Source organism: Corapipo altera, unplaced genomic scaffold (assembly GCF_003945725.1).
Source record: "Corapipo altera isolate COAL_440 unplaced genomic scaffold, ASM394572v1 2b, whole genome shotgun sequence".
Classification (NCBI taxonomy): domain Eukaryota; kingdom Metazoa; phylum Chordata; class Aves; order Passeriformes; family Pipridae; genus Corapipo; species Corapipo altera.
In genome coordinates, this window is record NW_020884874.1 from 25,337,485 (window position 1) to 25,360,838 (window position 23,354).

Below are 23,354 nucleotides of genomic sequence, written 5' to 3' on the forward strand. Positions count from 1 at the left end.
TAACTTGGATGCCCCATAAAGAGAAGACTTTTCTTTAGGCATGAAGAAGCTTTACTCTCCTCAGCATATTTGCAGCAATTTCTAATGCAGCAGGGTTCTTAAAGATATCTTCTAGCAAATGTATCTACAACTATAGGTGTCACTCATTCCAGCTGCTTTTCCTGTGTGCTGCTTTTCCTGTGGCCACACTTTAGTTACTTCCATCCACAGTCCAGCACCTGAATTTAAAACTGTCTATGTCAGGTGGTTTTGCACCACTATGATAGCTTTGGCGCTGGAGCACGTGAGACACATGGGCACAGTTCTCAGTCTACCATTTCTGCTATAGGAATAGCAAACTGCAGCAGGAGAGCAAGGCAGATAGCAAGGGAAAATAGTATCTCAAAAGTTCTCAGGCTAGATTTACCACTGGATGTCTCACAGCCCTAAGGTCTCCTCAGTAGCCAACACTACGGCTCAACAAGGAAGAGAAAATCCATTCATAAACCCAGAAAACTGTATGTTAAAAAAAGAAAAGCCCCACCCAGAATACCAGTTACTTCTATTTTGTCTGGCATTGAGGTTCTCAGCTTCCTAGACAAGTAAACACCTTCACTCACTGTGCATGCCTGCCATCTGGAACTCGAAAAAAAATTCCCTTACCTACTTTGTACAGCTCTTACACAAACACAGCGTTAGATGGACAGAAAAGGATGTACTAAAAATAGTGTCCCTCAGCCAAGGAACAGAGCACTGCCCTGAGTGGAACTAGGGGAGCTCTGCAGGAAGGCTCCCTGCAGAAAAGTATTGCAGTAGGAGGGGAAAATGCACAAAGTCCTGAATGTAAGTGATGGGGGTTCAAGAGATGTAAATGAAAGAAATCCTACCTCTACTTCAAATTTTAAAGAAAAATCTTCCTAAACCTAGTAAATATCCAAGTGAATCTGAATACACTTTTTCAGTCACTTGGCTTTATTCACAAAAATAAAATTAAACATCAGATGTATTTAATCGCTGGAGAGAACACTAGCTGAGAAAGTGACATTATGGACACTGCGGGAGGACAGGGTACCCAGAAGAAGGTATAACCAATCACATCTAGGTCACAAGCCAGAAGTACATACAGTTAGCTGCACATTTTTTCCACTCCAAGTGTTATATATAGTTCTATATTAACACACACACACACACACCAAAAAAAAAGGTATGCTGGTCATATATCCTCAGCATTTATGGCAAATTATTAATCAAGTCCCACCTGAAACAATTTGTTAAATTGATTTTAATCACTGGGCCTCTCATGTGAAGCTTTGTATAATCAGCATTTCATTTACAAAATTAATTGCCTGATTGATTCTCAAGAGGCAGTAGCTGTCATTACACTGCTGTCATAACTTTTGAGTAGGGGTGTCACAACACTGAATTCTGACAGTATGAAGAGCACTGCTATTTAAAAATTGAGGGTGGGGAGGTAGGGGGGGAAACAAATACAGTGATTTCACAGAATTGCTCTTTAGCCCAATAGAATGTTAAAAACCATTTCCCAGCAGTTTCAGCCAGCCTCCCCGTTTTCCATTCATTGAATAATGCACTACTCAGCTATTCAGTCTCTTTTCTTAGAGGCAGGTTCATTTAATTCAATTTTATCATAGTTGCGGTTGCATAAAATGAGTTTGTTGTTGAATATACAAAAGATTTAATCACAGGCCGCTCTTAAGGTTATTTGTAGAGCAGAGTTTGACTTTCAAACACATGGAACTTTTTTCCACATCCAAAACCTTCTGGAAAGCTATTTTCAATTAGATTTTGTTGTTGTTGTTGTTTCCAGACAAAGCAAAGCAAACCTTAACTTTACAGAACTTATCTAGGAGCTCCTTTAGAAAGCTTTTTTTCTCCCCCAATATTTTAAGCTACGTATAAAACTCGGAGCTCTGCCAGAGTTGGAAGCAAAGCTCCTATATTTGCTGTAGTTACTTCTATAGCCCATCGCTACTATATTCTTGGAAAAGACCAGTGCTCCAGAGAGGTGGCACAGCCAGTGGTTAGGGCACTGAGTCATAAGACAGGACTTCTATTCCTGGCTCAGCAGCTGACCTGCTATGCAAACATGAGCACAACACTTCACCTTTCTGTGACTGGGTTTTCATTCTCATAACAACAAGTATTACATGCACTTTTAACAGGGAAAGAGACATGAAGACTTCGGGAAGATTGATGTCAGTTATTATCAACAAGAAACAAGACTAGGAGTCAGAGCGAGCAGGCTAAGGGAGAAACAAACCCAAACCTCTAGAAGGTTCTGAAAAGGAGAGATTGCATCACAGGCTGTAAGAAGGTACTCTAAACTTTCAGAAACCTACTTTCAAGAGGAAAAAGGTGCCTGAAAACACCTTAAAAAGAAAAAAAAAAAAGAAATGCCTTAAATTTCTGCTAGATGACTTGGAACAGTATTAATATCTTTGAAAAAAAATCACCTATTTCTAAGATAAGATCAAAAATAAGCCCCCTCAACTGCTCAAATTCAACCTTATATACTAGATTTCATCAGATGCTCCTGAAGGAAGCATATTTAAAATTTCTAAGCCATGCTTTAAGATTACACTATTACAAAAAAAAAAAAAAAAAGGCAAATGACAACTCTTCAAAAACTGAATTATACTTACTGCTGGTATTTGTAATTGACCTCACCAGAATGCAATTCCAGAATAAATCAGAGAACACTGGAATCTAGCAGATACTCTAGAAAACACTCTTCTCTTCCCACCCCCCCTACCTCTTACTCTCAACCCTGACTGCTGTCAAATATTATCTTCCACTCCTCTCTGCAAAGTGTCCTTCCACTGCAGTGGCTTTATGCAATTTTGTTCACTTTTTGCAGGTGTCCAAGTTCATGACGAATAAAATCGGGGAGGGGGGAGACATGGACAGGGGGATACTAAAACAATCACCATTTAAAAAATCTGCAGGTTACAGGAATAAAGAGGCACAAAAGGATAACAGAATGGAAAACTCCACCAGGCAAAAAAAAAGTAGATAGCTATTTTCCTTTTCTACAGCCATAACATGAAATTGCAACTAAGGAAGGTTCAGAAAGTTCTGCCCACACTGAGAAACAGTTGCCAGAGCTTTAAAAGTTATATCCTTCTGCCACATCAGGAAGAGAAGAAGGTTAGAAAAAGTCACCTTACTCACATGAGATAGCAGACCGGGACACTAAAAAGAAGTGTGAAGCACTGATTTTCTGTATTCATTGGTTTCTAGGCTCATAGCATTTTCTCTTTTCAAGCCTGATATATTTTTTTTTAAGTTGCGTAAAAAATCGTCTTAATTAAAAATAAGAAAACGCGGGAAAGCCTCTGGCTAAAGCCAATATATACAAAATTCCTAAAGGATATATATAGGATCAGGATAACTGGAAAGCAAACTTAGCTATAACAGAAGACTCGTCACTTCTTCAAGGGCCAAGAAATTTCTTCTCTTGTAACATATTTTCTACATTAAAACATTTCTACAGTTCCTGTAGAGGCTGAAAAAGCTTGGTTGTAAATAATGCAAAATTTTAATAGTTACCTGAAAACTAATCAGATCATTTTTTTTATCATTGTTCCATAAGAATCTCTGTATCATGTGAGTTGAACATCACAAAAATCCAGTGTCCCAGTTAGAGACATACCAGCAGTGTCAGCTCAGTCCAAGGGTCAACTACAAATAGATAAAAGAATCTGGGGCTAAACACCCATATTGTGGAATGGGAGCAACAGAATTTTGATTAACATCAATCACCAGAGCAAACTACAGTTATGAGTGGAAATTTTCATTATTGATTTGAAGAAACAGTAAACTTAAGGTCAAAACCTTTGTATTACTTGAGGGAACAATGTGACTAGAAACCATGAATTCACACATGTGGCTGCATTCACACCCGCTCTTTTGTACAATGTAACTGATTCTCAAGTATCATTTTACAATTCTGATTAGGTCTTACAAAAATCTTGTTTATTAAATTGCTTTCTTTAGGCATGCATAGCTGCTAATTTGTTTCCAACTAAATCATGTGTCATCTGAAAAAGATTACATTGCAACAGTAAAATAACACTCATGGGATGAGGCTTCATCTGGATTTTGGAATTAAAAGGACAAATACTAAAGGAGTTGTAAATTTCTCTTTAAAGGTGGTGGTGGCAAGAACACCCTGCAAGTAATTCTAGAATTACTAGTGCACTTAGCGTGTAGCAGCTGTACTGAAACAAACATAGCAAGCCAAAAACTCAAAGTATTAAGAGATCTGTTCATCTTTAAATTTTAATTTCTACAACAAAAAAAAGATTGATCAACATATGTGTATTTACACAAAGATATTTTGTAAGCAATATAATTTTTTTACCATAATTTAAAAGCTACGCTGATTTAAAAATATTATCAGCTCAGATAATAAATATCCACAGATTTTAAACAAACAAAATTTTGCAGAGATTTGGGAATGAATTCCAAAGAACTCTACAGAAGAGACCTCCAAAAACATATCTTGAGGTTAATACAAAGATCATTGTGGGTTACTCAGGGACAAAAAAAAAAAATCAGACCTGGGTTTAAAACAGGTTGAATTCTGGTTTAACCCCTAGTACCTTCACCTACTTCTCACTCAAAAGTGACAGAAGTCACTAAGTCTTCTTCACTGCTCTTTTCACAGAAATCACTACAATCACTACAAACAAGACAAATTCTTCCACAAACACCTGCAAAACTATGAAATGTCCCAGAGCATCTCAGCACAAACACATGCACATAACACACAGAATTCAGTGTGAATCCAGAACTTTGTTTCTACACAAAGGCAGCATGTGTTTTCAATATACAATCATAATTTTCTTTTAATATCACACCATTTAAAATTAAATTAAAAATCAACATGTGAGATGTATCTGGTTTGAGAAATATGAAAGCAGGAGAGCTGATCCACTTTTTCAGTATTTCTCATCCAAAAAACATCATTTAACGGGAAACCTGATTATGCTATATTCATAGAATTGCCTCCCCTCTCCCACAGCAGACACCATTATATTTTCAAATTCTACCTGCCTGAAAACTCTTGGCTTCTTTCCACTTCTATGCCCACCTCTTATTTCCCAATCCTTAAGAGAGCCCACATCAGCCATCATGCAAAAACACCAAAACAGCTTTCCAAATGCACTTCAAAGAAACCTCCTTATTTATTAGAGAGGATCTTCAGGATTAATGAGCCCCCTTTGGGCACAACCCAAAATAGAGTATTCTCAACTTCCTAAAATTATCAAATCTAGAACAGATATAAAATTAACAATCAGATTAAATGGGAAGAAAAGGAAATCACTGCCTTCATTAACACTAAAGGAGCACAGGTACTGGGAATCTTTTCTGTAAATCTGAGCAAGATATTTCTGGGGGCAATAGCCATTTCAGTATATTTACATCTAAACTTCCTCCCTTCTCCAAGGCGGCAACTTACATCAGCACCTTCCTGCAGCTGCTGAGGGCTGAAGACAGTTCATTCTGTCAAAATTACTTGGCCCAGTCAGAAGAGGTCATTTAGCAGCAAAGACAGATGTTTCTCAGCTGATATAACCAAAAGGCAAAACACAGCAAACAAACCCAAAGGTTCGTTTTATCAACAGAGTATCCGCAACTCCAATTTTAGGTATTGTTCAATTTAGAAAGATGTTATTCATCTGACACTCATTTGCAAGCTTCAATTTAGGATTAAAGAGCTGCAGACACCATGTGTAAAATTCTGAAACATACATCACTTTTATTCTTCAAAGAATATAGATCTTTACTTAAAGCCACACTATTCACCTCATATCTAACCTGGCATTTCAGCTAAACCCAGCTCTTCTGCCAAGTACTATCATTTCTTGAACACATTCTTCTTCCCTTTCTCACTTCTACACTCCTACCCACAGGTTTTTTTGCTAAGCTCTTTCACACAAAAAGAAATTGAACAAAAAAAAGGAAAACTGAAACTGATTACAAACTTGAAATACTGTCAAGTTTGAAAAGGAAATGCTACACATTTTTAAACTAAATGCTCAATGTCAAAGAAAATCAGACACTGGTTACAAAGCCAACACAAAAAAATAATCATTCCAGGAAGAAATACACCTGAACAACAGACCATCAGATAAAATTAAAAATGAGCATTACACTCAAACATATACAAACCTCATTAGACGATACTGACAGAAACCATTAAGTTTTCAAAAAACAGAAATAACTCAAACTTTAAATAATCCTCAATGAATCTATGTATTCTCTCACACCAATTCCATGTCAAGTTTAGCTTGCACCGAAGTCCGTTACTACTATCAACATCTGCCACAAATATTAGGTCTATCTTATCCTGTCTCAGACCAGAAGGACAGATTAAATGACCTCTTGATGTCCCTTCCAGCCCTGCTTTTCTGTGATTTGGAGGTTATCACCTCTATTTTATTCCATGGTTTCTCCCATTTCTGCAAAATTTGAAGTCATAATCCTCAATGTCTAGCACAATGAGATAACAAGGACACTATAACACTACAAACACACCAGATACATTGATAAGAGAAAATTAAGAGGACAAAAAGACTTATCATTTCACAAGGAGTAAAAAAGATACATAAGAAAAACTGTTTCTAAGGAATTTCTGTTGATGTTTGCAGAAACTGCTAAAATACAGAATCAGAGAATATTCTGAGTTGGAAGGGACCATCAAGGATTATGGAGTCCAGCTCTTAAGTGAATGGCCCATACAAGGATCAAACCCACAACCTTGGTATTATTAGCACCATACTCTAACCAACTGACCTAAATACTGTAAAAAACATTTACATATTCCTATTTTTAGGGAGGTGTGAATGCAAGGATAAGACGTGCTGCAAAGGAGATACGGGCAGAAGAGAAGTAGAGAATATGGCCAAATTCAAAGCACCATCCATATAAATACCTCTCTCTAGGCACCCACCTTTGACTGAACCAGGCAAGAGAGATCACCCCTACCAAACACACCTTCTACACATCGTCACTCTCCTCTGACTACATCACATACCAGAAGGGTACCCGCACCTTCCCCTCCCTCTGCATCCAGTTTGAGTTGCTCCTTGTACAACTTGCTCCTAGTAAGTCTATTATGGTCTTAACTGTCTTGTGTGAGATCAACAAATTTCAGCAATTCTCCAAACACTTTTGGAAGCAGTTTTTTCAACTTCATCAAGGAAGCTTCTCTCTGTGATCCATAGAGATACATGCAATTAGAGCCACAGCACAACAAAACTCAAGGAATAATGAGAAACAGGAGACAAAAAGTGTCCAACACAGAACACATTAGACAATCACAGACTATTCCACCTGTTGTGCTGTACACTGTGTACTAGTATAATCACAGAGGGTGAAAAAATGCAGATATATCCAAGCAGCTAGGAACATGAATTCTGATCCCTTTTGATACCCTATTGTTATCCACAACCCAGGAAGCTGTTAATTGGCCTAAGTAATTGGTTTAAATACCCAAGTCCCATTATAAAAATATGCTATAAAATATATTGTAAAAATGCTTAGACACTTATCACAACCAAGAAATTCTTAACTAAAGTTCAAAGCCAAAAAGGCACTAGGGACTTGTCTACACTAAAGGAAAAAAAAGCATAATTATACCAAATATAACTAGCTCAGTGTGGAAACTTTCTCCAGTATAAGAGTACCCTTTCCCACTTAAGCTTATGTGGTTTGGAAGCAGAGTAAAATAAACCATGAAAACTCTTATTCTGGTATAAGAGTGTCTCCATAGGGAGTTATATTGGTATAATTATAGCATATAATTATAGTACATAGCTGTACTGTGTAGACAAGCACTAGATGCCCAGTCCACATATATTTTCTAGTAAAACAAATGGCTATCAAATTCCAGTAGAGGTGCATAAAATACTTAGCTTTTATTTTTGTTGGATGAATCCTCTCCATTTTAAAGTGATGAATTACTTCAATTAATCTTCCTTGAAAATGCTTTTCTCTCTGCTATCCTATATGGTAATAGATAATTCTTCTGGTGGGAGCATCATAAACTAACACTTTGAGAACGGCTGCGATATCTCCCACACTGATTTAGGCTCTCACCATGTAAAGCAAGTGGTGAGAAATCAGGTACAAGGAAGGAATAAGGTGCTGCTTACGCATTTGACTGTTAGACTCGCACCTTTTATAGTACATCCCCAGCCACTTTAAACAGTCAAGTGCTTCAATAATTTAGTCTCTATCCTTTTGACAATTTCATTCTCACCTCATTTGCTACAGAATTTAAAACATTTCAGTCAACCTTTGAGGAAGCCATGCTTCCTTCTTCTCCTCCCCTCGAACACACTGGGGGGAAAAAAGTACATCTGAAAATCATGCCACTAGTTGAACTTCAAACTATAACAGACAACTGAAAAAGATACTTAAAGATACAAACTTTAAAACTACAAAAGACTCCTCAGAATCTTTTGAAAACAAGCAACTTTTCAGAAGATACCCAGCTCCAAAACCCAAGCTTAAGCCAAATAAATTGTTCATTATTTGTGAGAAAGATCCCTTAAAAAGAGCACCAACAAAAATCGTTGCACCAGCCTCCAAAAAGTGGAAAGCACTGATGTCCTGTCACAAATATGCCAGAGAAATTATTAATAGCAATAATACTTCAGTTTGGGTATTTTAAACACTTTACTAAGAAAGATTAAGTGAACCTAGAGATAATTAAGGATTATGGTTCCCATTTTTCACGATGCGTAGGTAAATCTCTTTTGCAAAATGTTTTTTCCTCTTTAACTATTTTGAAAAAATGACATTGCCAGTATGAGCTCTCTGCAGGACAGGCATCCCTGTGTTTTCTTTTGTCCTTCTGAAAAATTTAATTCCTCAGTATAACATCGGGTTTCCTCACCCTGGTTTTGGGATACATTTGTAGCAACCCAAACACACCCTGTTTGCTTCCACAGACACCGTGTCTCTTGGAGGTAGAGATCCCTTGACTAGGCTGCCCTTCCTTCCTCCCATGCTCAGCACAGCCCCTCAGCACTGCCAAAGTGCTCACTGGGTTTGCTGCCCTGTATAATGCCCCACAGAGAGACCTCCTGGAGAGACTACTGGGGGGAAAAAGGAGCACCAGTGCTCAGTGAGGAGCATCACCACAGCACGGAAGCTCCTTCCCAGAGATGCCCGCTTCCCCGCAGCTGAAGTGCCAGCACTGGCTGAAGAGTTTTCAATGGACCGTGAAGCAGCATCTACACAACAAAACTGCTACCCTATTTCCAAATCAAAAGCTTGCATCTCTGTACAGAGGAAATTGCATACCTAAGCATGAAGGACAACTGATCTGGAAATTCATACTGGTATTTTTAAATTTGCCAGTATGCCTCATGTCTGCAAATATGCTTGGAAAAAACCAAACACTGACAGTTCTTACATGCAAAAATTTAATGCACCAAAAGAAAAACAGCAGTGGGAAAAACTGAATGAATATTATAAAAAGGACAACAAAACAGAAATGTATCAAGCTTAATAGGAAATGGGTATGAAAACCATTAGTTCCAATGGATCAGCAAAACAAGGAGAGGAAGCAAAGTTAGTCCAGAACTCCAACACAAGTCTGGAGTCACTTGCCTGTATGATTTGAAAACACTATAAACAGTAGAAGGAATTAATTTCATCTGCCTTTTAACATCAACACCTGAGCTTACAGGCTTACACTTTCTTTAGAGTGAGGGGAAAAAACATGTAACTTTAGGAGTATAATTCATTAGACCTGCACTACACATGTCCTCTAGGATGAGATGATTCACATCAAGAACTGTTTCTTTACACAAGAGAGACACAAAAAGATCAGGTACAAATACCTAAAGTACATATGGTTAGATGAGTTCCACCCTTGAGATTCTTAGATTTCAAAGATACTCAAAGGCTTATTTGGATACTACAATCAATGCATTCTGTATAATTATCACTTTGGAAAAAAATACTACTCTCTGCCTCAGTTTCTTTCCTTTTAAGAGAGGGCTAACAATGATTCCCTGCTCCAGAGAAATGTTGAGAAATTCTCTGTCATTATTTACAGAGTAATTTTACACTCAAGATGTAGTCTGGTGAAGAGGTTAAGCTGATACAAGCCTGTACCACCACTAAAAGGGGCTGTCCTGCCCTGATCCCCACCCTTAGCTGAACTGGCCACATTCTCCCTTGTCTTACCTCTGTGCTGCAAGTCAAATCACCTCAATGATCTGGCTGAAAGCTAAACATTTGCAAGTCTTGTTTGGCAGGATTAGTTTTCAGGCAAATCAGCGAGCTGATGCGACAACACAAGGGAAGCAGCAGGACAGGACTGGTCTTTTCAGCAGTAGTGAAGTCTTAGATTCAGACAACCGTCAGACTCACCCTGTGGTGTAGGATCTTTTTGCAATACAAAACTCAATAAAAGAGTGCCCAAGGAGTGAAACAAAAGGCTACTGAAAAATGTAGAAGTAAACAAATTAGGCTTTCAAGTTTTCTTCATCACTCCCTAGAGAAATTCTGGCTTGGTATCTACACAAAAAGCACATGTCCATTTGGTTCAGCACATGCTTTCCTATGTGTTTATGCATTACAACCTTTCTCCTGCTGATTTGCTCTTTGTTTCAGCCCATGATTCTCACAAGGCACAAAGAATAAAAAGCTGTCTTTCTGAGGAATACCCACTTGGACCTTCTGATCAATGTATACAGACTGAACTCCATTTAAAAAAATACTCAATGCTTATACCCAAGCATTAAAATGACAAATAAAAGTGTGCTACTGAATGCTCATTATCAGATATGCATTTGGAAAAAAAATAAAAAGTGAAAACCAAAAATACTCCTCATGTTCATTGTCTCTTCAGCTTACAACAGAATATATAAATTCACTTCTGGGAGGAAAATTACATTTCCACCTATTTCTGGCACCCTAGCTGTGACAACTTACTCGAGTAAGACAGACAACCATATGTAAGATCAAGAATTTCAAGAAAGTAAAAATGTCATGAGAAATCACAATTATTTGAACCTTCTATTATGATGTCATGACTAGCTGCAGCCTTTAAGAACCTACTTTCTTCCTCCATCTCTTCAAGGAAGACATCAACACCATGAAAAGAAAAAAACAAACCGAATGTTAAAAAGCAGAAGTAAAGAAAAGAAACAAAGAAAGTAAATCAGACACTGGGGGGTTTTTTCAAGGAACAAAATTGGTGCAAATAAACATCTAGGTCTTCTTAGAGGCAAAGCAACAGAATTTAGAGACTATCATGCAAGAAGAAATTGGCCTCAGCTCTTTTCTGAATTACTAAGGTATTTTCTTATAACAATGGAACCTTAACTCACTTTTTAAACAGGCTTCATTCACTATCTTAACAAGATACATCCCCTCAAATAAAATATGGCATGGTGGAATATCAAACAACCATCATTGGCAGCTCTCTACACCTCAACCTTCTGAGAAGAATTAAAAGGAAATCTATTAAATGAAATATCAAGTATATCAATACTATGAAAACGCACAGACTGCATCTAGCACATCACATCACTACTTAATACAGACAACTACATGTAAAGTATTCCCCCTCCTCAGTTCCTCTCTTTTCTACCCATTCCACATGTACAGCAACACCATACTTGAATTTTCAGGCTGACATCTTTTCAAATATCTTTTGGGCAAATAAAAATATATTTTCAATCACATGTGCCATGCCAGGTAAAAAGTAAAGAAATTATGCACGTCAACATTTACATTCCAGGTCTGATCTGTTTCCTTTGTTTATTTCTCTCTTTTCTCTTAAGTCTGCTATTACTTAGAAGATCAGCAATAGAGGAATCTGAAACAAAAATACCAGCACCATCACCCATAGATAACTACTTGTATGAGTTTTACTGTTATACTGTCAAGTCTTGCCAGGATTTGAGGGCTTGCTGGGTTGGTTTTTTTGGCTTTTTTTTTTTTTTTTTTTAAATGCAACTTGACCTCGGGTCACTAGGAGAGTCTACACAGGAAGCTGGCTAGTGAAGACACTTTCCCTGCTGCCTCTCTTTCCCCAACAACTTTTGTCTACTGGGAGGACAGAGAAGCAAAGTCAGAGGGACGGATGGGTACCAGAGTCACTAAAAAGCTATTTTCTCTGTGGATAAACGGTCACACTAATCAATCTCGCACTACTGTCAAAATATCAGAAGACAATAAAGATGGCTTTTTCATCACTCCAGTGATTTGAAAACCAAGAAAGATAGGAATTTGAGGATAATATTTCAAGGTGGAAAAATAAGTATCACAAGACAAAGGAGCAAAAAAAAACTATGACGTTTGCATAAAACAAACTACTATAACTTTGGCAAGGAAAGAAGTTAAACAGACACAAATAATCCACAAATAAATCTCTCACTCCCTGAAAGAGAAAATACAGAGGAAGACCACTGAACAACCCTATCATGCAATAGAGCTGACACATAATAATGTTAGACTCTCTAAAAAAGTAGAAGACTGCATCCAACATTCTGCCAACCACACTCTAGCAAACGAACAGCTTACTCAGGCCCTCCTCAACCTTCCTCATAATAAGAAAGTGTGCTGTTATTGTCACTGTTATTATTAAAATGAGCTGAAGAACTAAAAGGAGGAATGCTGGTGCTATGCAAAGTCTTCCTGGGACAAACAATCCCTCTTCACTGCTTGTTCAAAGTGCTGCATTTGGTAAGTTTCTTGTGAACAACCAAATCCCTAAATGCTAGTCCAACATATGAGACAACCAGTCTGTGTATCTTAATCTAAAATTTTTCAAGGGTCTCAATTCATCCAGAAAATTTTCCAGTTGTTACTAGCATTCACATACAAAGCTCTCAACAGCTTAGGCTGTGGTAGCTCTTAGATCCCTGGCTAATTCTTTGAAAAATCTTTATCTTTAAATGTTGGCAACTACACCAACACCTTGAGCACTTCAAGAATATTGTTCTAGAATGCAATACACTTTGCTTTGGATGCTGCCCAATCAGTCCCTCCTCTTTAAAGGAAGAGCTCAATTAAGTTGGGAACCTTTCTTCTAAATGATTTTAAATGAATTTTTTTAGTTGTGGTTGGGTTTCAGTTAGTGTAATTGCTATTTATATCAAAACATTAAAAGGTCTGGTTATGGGGTTTATTAGAAAAGCAAAATGTGTTTTTAATACTTAAAAAAAACCCACAACAAAATACTCTGTAGCACTGTTTCCCCCTGTATTTGCATACCACATGTTCAACAACAGAAAGATCGTTCCACAGAAAGTTAAAAATCTCAGAAATGTCACTGAATTACTAGCTCCTACAGTTTGTTAGTAGGAAAACCAGCTCTATGCCAGGCTGGGGGTGGAAGGACACTTACCACAAGAGCTGTATGTTAGCGCTTCAGGATTTAAGAGAAAAAATATACATTGTAACCCAAAATGTAACATACAAGACATACAAATACAGCATCTCTTTATCAGCAAAAAATACAATTTTAAATGTAAAATAAGTGTCACTTAAAATGCTAGAAATACTCCACACACAGTGTTGTTTCTTAGATGTGAAAGCAGAGAAAACCTTCCAAAGGCAGCGAAACAAACACATTTCCCAAAATTCCCGATCCCACCGGTGAGGGCCGGGGCATCCCGCCGGCCGGGAGGAACGCCCTGGCCCGCTGCCCGAGCGGCGAGGTTGTTGAAAAGCAATAGATAGCTTCTGGCAGCGGAAAAGGGGAAAATATTTTGGTCATGTGACGCCACACAAGCGAACTAGTTCGCTTCGTGTGTGCAACTTGTACAGACGCTGTCACCGGCCCCTCTTCCTCCCTCCACTTCCCTCCCTTCCCCGGCGACACCTCCGTGCCCCACCAGGGAAATGCCTCAGTCGGTCACAGCTTCAGCACAAACAGCCAACAGGCATCTACGTATTCCCAGCACGTTTCATGACCACTAAACACCGGGCACCAAGAAGTTACCTGCCTCACAGAAGTCGACCTTTCTGTTTATAGGAAGGACTTTCAAATATAAGTAAAACTGCCAAGTAAAATTAGTTTTCAACTGCTGGTACACAGCTAAAACAGCCTCAAAATGTACCTAACTCTATTTTTCCCAGAAATATTTCTTTAAATAGGCTCTATCTATGACCATCCATAAACACCTTAAAACAGCAACAGCTCTAAAGAACATGCTTTGCTTTTCTTGACTTGGGAATTTCAAGCAACAAAGAAACACTAAATTAAAAAAAAATTCACAAAAGCACAGTTATTTCTCATAAATCATGCCTGAAAGTAAGACATAAATACTACCATTTCATATAAACAAAAAATCCAAAATATTCACAACATAAATTGCTACACAAAAAAAAAATACAGAACTCCATACATTCCACCCAAATCAAAGGCTGCAAATAAACCAGCATATTCCTTTGATGCTGTCAAAACAAACCTCCCTATCTTTATTTTTAACTTTAAAAGAATAAAATTTAAGAACTACAAATCCTGTCCTTGTGCTTTCAAAAGAAATTTTCAGAGACGATGTTTCAGTATATCTTGCTTACAAACAAGTAAGTCTGACAAGCTAACCAAATAACACGATCAATGTTGGGAACACCTAGTTTCAGATCCCATCCAAACAAACAGATGAAGGTACAGTGCAGACTGGATACCTTCAGGTATAACAAGTATTTAGGCTGCCTATTCATTCTGCATTACACTGTAACTAAAACTGCACATCAAACTCAAATAAATATTCTTATTTCAACATAGGGAAACTAAGGTATCCATCAGTGAAAACAGCTACCTTTGGATCATGCAGCCAGCAGACAGATATCAAGAATTCCTGCACCAATCCTCTACTAATGTCATTTTCCTTAAGTCACATAATTTACTTACCATTCACTGATTGTTTAAAGAAGGCACTATTCCACTTCAATCAATCTGTGAATTAAGCCATGTCCACACTGGCAATGGCACACACGACTACAATTATGTTTTAAAACAGGATCCCTCCTTTTGGGATTTTCTGAACTGATTTCCTTTCTTTACTCAAACACAGAACAACCATGCTTCAAACTTCAGGTCTTTCTGTGAAACCCGGCTGTACCAGGGACTGCTACAGCAAGACAGCCCTCTCTTTGCCACGTAATGCAGACCTCTTTGCACTTTTAAAACAAGACCAAAACACGTTGTGGAACTATCTACCTTCCGAAAAACTCAGCGAGATACCTCTATCTTAACAGCCATACCTGTAAACCCCTCAGGAGAGATTACTTATAAAGGCTGTTATTTTGCCACTGCAGATACACTACCACCCCAATGGTAAGCTAAATGCAAAGGGGTTTGCCACAACAGCTATTAGTCAAGGATGCAATTAATGCCCTGAACTTTAACTATGTAGCTATAACAACAGAACTTCAAAGTGAATCTGGCCACATGGTCTTTAAAGGGCAAATAAACTGATTCAGTAACTTAGCAGAATCACATCCAAGAGAAACCCCTGCTACCAAAATTTATTTTTCAACTGGGTAGATACCTAAAATAAATACCAAACAAAGAAAAAATCCCGAGTGTAAAAATTTAAAGTAGAAGCTTACAAGAAGTTACCTATCAGTAACACATCATTTCCCCTGCCAAAAAAAGAAAAAAAAAAGGGTGTTTATATATCAAGAGTTTTTTCCCATTTTCATGATTATCCTTTTTTTAGTAACAAAAAAAAATCCCATGTACATCTAATTTCTTAATTAAAAAAAAAAAAAAGGAAAAAAAATATTAACAGAATATTCCTTCTCCACTCTCAAATGGTCAGAAAGAGACTGATGAGGGTGGTAGGGGAGATCAGTGACACAGCCATACAGATGAAGTGTCAGAGGGCCTATCACTCAGATGGATGTCTTCATAAACAATTACTAGATCACAAACCTAAATTCAGTATCTTTTCAAATCTGAAAAAGCTACAACATACAGGGAAGAAGACAGGGCATTGCCGTGAATTCTTAAAGACAAGGCACAGCAGTGAATTCTTAAAGGCAGAACACTATTTGGCAATCGTGCAAGTTCAGGTGCAAAAGATTAACAAATAGTTCTTGAAACTGGAGAAAGGAAACTAATAAATAGATTACAAACTTCTACACATGCTTAGTCCTTCCGATGTAGTTACTAAACCCACCATGACTCAAATGCAAAAAGTATAATGCAAGTAGATCACACACTGATACGTCTACTGAAAGCAATTCCTCACACACACACTGCAGAACCATCAAACTCTGGTTAACATCCACAAATTGAACTGGCCGCTACCCATTCAGAAATTCAGCAGCCTCATGACTTGGATTTGTTAGCTTACAAGGAAACTAATATTTCAACTATACACAGAGTATAAATGCATAATATATCAACACCCTTTCAAATCATACCTGCCAAAAACTTTTACATAGATTTCATATTGGTTTTGATAAACCAATAATTTTAATAAATTAAAAATTTTTATAAAAGCATCAGGATAATGACCTTAAGTTTCACAATTTCCAAAACAGCTGCAAGTACCTTCAGATGAAGTAAGCATCCTATATTGAGGATACAAAGTTTGCTAAAAAGGTACTTCATATTTGCAGTAAGAACAATTCCCATATGAAAAGCAATCTTTAAACAAGACACAACAATTGTGATTTCTGCATCAAATCTGTTCATTCAAAAACTGAAGACCATGTATCTGCCAGATAAAACAACCGGACTTAGTAGTAAGGAAGTCTGTGCATGCACCCCTGCACACATGCCACCTCCCTCCCCCAAGCACATACTGGTGCTTTGTGCATAATACTCATCAGAAGGCAAGTTCTGCAACACCAGCTAAGCTCCTGGGCACTCGTTCAACTAAATTTTCCTCAGAGTTTAATTTCTATGAGAAATCTAATGCCTTTATACAGATGACATTGCGTACATAACGACGACACAGTGCAAGGAATACCGAAATTTTAGATTATGGTGCCTTTACTTTAAAGTGACTGTACTGACACAGAAGACAAATCCCTCGTTTCACTGAGTTATTTGTCTTCTCACTTGCCTGAATAGATGCCTGTAAAGCTTAAGTTCTCCCACAACAAAATGTGTTCACGGTAAAACTGGATTTATTCAAAAGCTAGAGTTTATGGCATCAAGACCCCAGCTATTTCCAAAAGATCTCTGTCTTCAGTTGTGCTAAGGTGTGCCTGTCTGAAGCAAAGTGGATGTTATGTGCCTCATTTTCCCCACCCTGTACAACAGGAAGAATCACTTCTCCCTCCAGTCCAAGGTACACCAAAAAAACAGTGAAAAAAAATCAAATGTACTTGGAATACTGTTACTGAGAAAATAAAGGTAATTAAGACCAATCCTATACAAATTAGCCATCTACTGTCCCCACTGTTCACAGATTTACATAGGTACTGCTCGACTGCAGTAGAACACCACCCTCGATGGGTTTGGTTTTTTTGGCACTGACATGTTCCTGGTGGATCACTGGATGCCACACTCAGAAATGGAAGTACAACAACGGAAATCCTCCAGCCCACCTGCAACACAAACACTGCAACACTCTGCCAGCACATCAGCATTTGTGTGTGAAACTGAGCATGAATAGGTACGACTGGGCAATAGAAACAGTAAAAGGATAACATTATGAGCTGAATGGCAAAACGCACATCAGACGTACAGAAACTTTTCAGGTTTACTTAAAAATAATTTTAAATTTATAAGCACGTAAGGCTTCCTTAAAATAAATTTTACTCTAATATGATTGGCTCTACAAGATTTTCATATATTACATTTATTTGCTTCTCTCAGCACCAAGTAATACAAAAACAACACCGCTTAGCAGCACTTTTCTATCACCAGTTTTCAAAACAAATTTGAAAACCACTAAGGTATACTTCTAATTTAAGTTTAATTAAAGTCCTCATTCAATCGTACCAAAACATATATTTAACACTATGTAAATAGCCCCAAAATTGAAAGGAAAAAAGTTTTTTTCCCAAGTACCTTAATAATCACAATTCTAAAATATATTCTAGCAAGTTAGCCTACCACAAACACATGCTACTGAATTCTGCAGCCTTGAGCATGCATGCACAGCGAGTGTGGCAACACTACTTTACATATCCACAGAGAATCTGCAAAGCCTCCTGATAAATGGCACATTTTGAAAAAGTACTGATATGTACTAGTTAGGGCACAGGTACAATCTTAAGGACATAAGGATAAATAAACTACTGCCATTCTCACGCTAACAATGAGAATGCCAAAATATCTGTAACAAAATATTTGAAGCGCAAAAGAAAGAGGGGGACCTATCAGTAGCTACTTGTTTTCATTGCACAAATTTCATCTTGTTTTAACAAAGATACTACTTCAGAATGAACCAGCATCACCTAACAGACCGTGCTCAGTAATTTCGAAAATGTTATTTTACATATGTAACTAGAAAATTTAGCAATGGATTAAAAGCCTTGGTTTTCATCACCACAGATTCAGATCAGAATGTCAAAAAGACGGTAATTGACTGCTTAGTTGCAGAATCCTTACATGATGGAAGCAGTAATAGAGTAGACGGGTTAGCATCTCTCTTTCTTTATTGTATCTCATACACAGGGTCCTGCTGTTCAACATGTAGGCACAAGCACTACTACAGAAACCAATAACTGAACACCAAACCACAAAGTGTCAAATATATGGTCGTAATATATATATAGATGCTACTAACTGTGAATATTGCTATTTGCTACTTCTAAATAGAAGCTATGTGAATACTAAACTGTTTATTTGAAAATGCACAGGGAAAAATATATTTTATTCTCCCATTGAGACATCAAGAATCTATTCACCACACTAACAGTCATTTAATGGCTTTCAGGCACAGGACATGATTCTGCAGCCCTGACTTGGCCAGAACTCCCAATACGGACAATCTATTTGGCATAAAAAGAGCTGCAGAATCAGGCATATTCAGAGTTTCTCCTGTGTAAAACAAATTATATACACAAACTCAGAGCAGCTCAACTGATTTTTGGTTTTAAAAGTTGGTATATACCTTATGCTATACAGGTACTCCTGAAAAGACACAGGTTCTCTCCTGCTGTGTAGGTGCATGTACATCTTACACATGTGCACAAAGGAGAAAGATTTATATAAAGCACACACAGAGAGGCCAGCTAATGTGTTAAGCTACTGCAGTGCAAATCAAAAGTGAAAAATAAAAGGAGCCTCAGGACTCTAAATATCTGTACACTGCCAAGGATTAATCAATAATCAAAAGACCTGAACGACAAAGTATTGTACTAGCATCACACAACTTCCCTACCATCAAATCAATGTATCCGTGTGAGCAATATTCACCTGCTTTGAGAATGTGCATTTCTTTAGAAAAAAGAGGCCTCTTTTGCAAGCTTACATCATGTCTCACAATTAGGGAAGGTAATTAAATGAAATGGAAGCCAAATTTTCTTAAATAATTTAATAGGCTGGACAAACACAGAAGTCAGTTTAGAGCCACAGCTCCGCATATTACAAAAATTACCCATGCTGAGGCAAGAATTTTCTGAACAAGCATCTCAGATGTTGAGCCTGCTGTCGGTTCTTTTTCTCTGTTCAGAGCACAATAGTTCCTTATAGGCATAGGGGCCAATCAACATCTGCTTTGCAAAGACACATGACGAGTGAGCATATTCTAATATGTGTATACACATATAGAGAGTACACACACAAATGAGTATTTAAAAAAAAAAAAAAAAAGACAAGCCCCCTATTCAAATTCTGGACTGAAATATTCCAATTTTCTCTTTCAAAAAGCAAACAATTTTGTCTACTTAATTATACAACACACAGGGCGATTGACACACGGGAATCAAAAATAAATAACAATTTATTTATAAACCTCTGTTCTGTAAGTTAATGGTAAGTATTTTTAATTTGACACAACCCATTTTATACACTAAAAATATTAATTTTTAGAACTAAGAAAATTTCTTATCTTGATCACTTACTGGTTAGATACAAAAATCGTATTATAAATAACACTGATGTCTTGCCTTTATAACAATTATTTTGAGGAAAAAAATAATAATGACTTGAAAAATAATCAAAGAAATTGTGGTCTTGCCAGACTATTCTTTCTAGGCTGCATACCAATCCTTATGGTACAAAAATAAAAAAAAAAAAAAAAGAAAAAAGAAATCTGTAAGAGAGGATGTAAACCCATAAATATAAGGAAGTATTTCTAAGGGTCACACTGAGGATGTAATGAATTTACTCTCACTCCTGCAATAAAAATAAATATTTTAAGCAATTTCTGCCGTGAAGAAATAGCACTCTGAACTAGCATGGACTACATCTGACAACGGTTTTCCTAGCTTTTAAAGCCAGAAATTCTGAACTACCTGTGTTTAAAAGGAGACAATGCAAATATTTTTAAAGTAATTCTGAAAGGTTATGCATGCAATCCCTCATTACCTTATGATTTCCACTGATCCTTTTACCATTGCAAATTAAAAAAGGTAAAAACTAACACCAACAAAAAAAAATCTTATTTCCCTGGAAGAAACAGAAAGAAAATGGAATAAAAACTAAAAACATGACAGGAGCGATCTGTTGGAAATAGACAAACACACACCCAGTCAGCCCATCCAGGGTTTCTATTATATTTTCAGGATTAATACACCGTTTGCAATATTAAGCGGTGATTTCTCCAGCTTCTGTTCATTACTTAACATAAAGATCCAGCTGTTGGAAGTCCCCAAAAGCATACACCTGCATTTGTTCCTGTCAGACCTTGCTGTTAAAAGCTATTAAAAGATTTAACAGTTCTTAATAGGAAGATCTTGTTGAAGGGAAAAGAAACCCATAAAATTCTAACGCACTACTCCATTTAACACAATTCACCTTCCTACTGAGAATTCAACCCTAATCTCACACTTGTGAAGAAAAATGACATCAACAACTCCTGATGCTTCTTGAAGTATTCTAACCACAATTCAAACGCAAAAGCACGTTTTCCCCGAGTATCTGGATTCGTCGCAGAGCTGAAATAAACGTAACCTCTGGCAGAGAGGCTCCTTCTTCCCTTCTTTGTACAATACACGGCGTTTTCTCACCTACAGCAGCTTACATGCAAACACGGCATTTTTAAGAGGCATGCACAGGTTAGGCATCAAGCAAACAGACACACGATGAAATTAGTATTGGGATTATTTTTTTTTTTAATAAAGACCTAATCCCCTGCATAATATCCGTAACCTGCAACATTACAAAATGCTTGGGGGTTTTGTTGTTTTTCTTTTTTTTTTTTTTTTTTTTAAGAAAGCACCAGCGTGATGCGAAAACCCGAATCCTCGTCCAAATGCACTGTTATTACAAGATACTTCCCCTACCGCCACCAATTAGCGCGGAATTAAAAATCTAAAACAAATAAGACAGACAGATAGATAGATAGATAGATAGATAGACAGATAGATAGATAGATAGACAGATAGAGTCAATGCCCAGGAAAACCACGCAGTGTAACCGGAGTGAAAGGGGGGACGGCGGGGGGAAGGTGCCCGAGCAGCGGTGCCGGTGCCCCCCTGCCCCCGGCGGTGCCGGCGTTGTTTGCGGCGGGGGCTCCTGTGCCTGCGCCGCTCCAGCGCCTCTATTTACATCAGCGGCGCGAGGTGCCCAATGGCGCGCGCGGAGCCAATCAGATGGCAGATTAGATGTCAACTCGGAGGCAGCTGTCGGGAGACGGTTGCAGCCAGTTTACCTCCACAATTCAAATTCCCAACCTGGCGGGCGGAGGAGACCCGGACGCTCCTCCAAGGGTCGCGCCCGGCAGCCGGCATTCCTCCCGCACCGCGCCGCCCCGGAAAGGCGCTGCGCCGCACCCGCCGCCCCGCGATCATCGCGATTGTCTATCGATCGGATCCATCGATCCATCGCCGGAGTTACCGGGGCTGGGGCAGAGGGGTGCGGGGGGGAGGGGGGGCCGGCGGCGGCCTGCTCCTGTGCCCGCGCCCCTTTGCTGACGCCAAGGACTTTTCCTTCTTTCTTTTTTTTTTTTTTTTTCCTTTTTTTTTTTTTTTTTATTTCCGCGTGTGTTTGCGGACAAGCGAAGCGCTGTTACGCGCCCGCGCACCGGAGCGCGCTCCTGGCGGCGGGAGAGTCCCGGGCAGGTCACCGGGCCGGGGCGCCCCGCGCGGACTGGGCGCACACGCGCGCACACACAACGCGCGCGCTCTTCCCACAGGGAAAGGAGCGCGGCCGCGTTACGTGGATCTCACTGCGGTAACTCCAATCAGTGACAAACTAATTTGCTAAGAGCGCGCAACGGCGCAACTCGTTCTGCTCGGAAAAAGAAAAAAAAAAATAAATACCGGGTAAAGAGAGAAGAAAAAAGGAGGAGGAGAAAAAGAAAAAAAAAAGGGCCCCGTGAAAGATAATGGACGTTATCCCCCGGGAGCCCCCCGCGTCCGACACTCCGGTTACAAAATCCAACCCCCGCCCCCGTCCGTCCCGAGCTGCTTGTCCTCCGGGCCCTGCGTCCGTCCGACGCTGTTTCAAAGTGGCGGGGGCAAATACTAATTGGGTCTGAGAACAACCTAATTTCGGTAGCGAAAACCGCACTCCGGTGCCTCCAGCCCCAGCGGGGCCGCGCATTGTGCGCTGCTCACACTCGCTACGGAGGCAGCGATGGGCAGAACTAGCCCGAAGAAGGGGGGGTTGGGGGGAAGAGAAAAAAATAAAGGAAAAAAGAGAGGGATGGGGGACGAGGGGGGAAGGGAGAAAAAAAGTGAATTATAAAGAAACTAAGAGCCCGACACGAGCGACACGGAGGCACCAGCCGTCCATTAACCGAGCGCGGGGAGTTACCTGGGTCCTGCTGATGGCCTGCCCGGTGTTCCCGGGACTCATCGCCGGGTGGTTCCTTTGTTGTGCCGCTGCCCAGGCCGGGTTTGCCGCTCCGTACTGGGCGCCCATGTCCTTGCCCATACCCATGCCCGCTGCTGCCTGCTGGCTTCCCGGGGCGGCCGCCGCTGCCTGGGGCTGGGGCTGCGGCGGGGCGCTAGGGCTGCTGTAGTCGGGGTAGCTGCTGCCGTAGCTCCGCATCATGGGGCTGGGGGACGTGAGCAGCTGGTTCAAGGTAGGGGTGGCCCCGGACGGGTGCTGGTTCTGCCCGGAGAACCGCGCGAAGCCGCCGGCCGCCGCCGCGCCGGCACCAGCCTTGCCGAGGCCGGCCCCGCCGCCGGGGCCCATCATCATGCCGCCGCCGGGCTGCCGCGGGGAGCTCAGCACCCCGTAGCCCGCCGCGGAGCCCCCGTAGCCGCCGCCGCCGCCTGCCCCAGCGGCCGCCGCC

General features: G+C 39.5%; 1 protein-coding gene across 1 annotated transcript in view; it reads right to left on the reverse strand.

Annotated features, from left to right (window-relative positions):
• Positions 1-23,354, reverse strand: part of ARID1B (AT-rich interaction domain 1B) — a 323,199-nt gene that overhangs the window by 299,080 nt on the left and 765 nt on the right. Inside the window, exon 2 of the mRNA XM_027632627.1 lies at positions 22,871-23,354. Coding sequence (XP_027488428.1) covers positions 22,871-23,354 — 484 coding nt within the window. The remainder of the gene's footprint in view (positions 1-22,870) is intronic.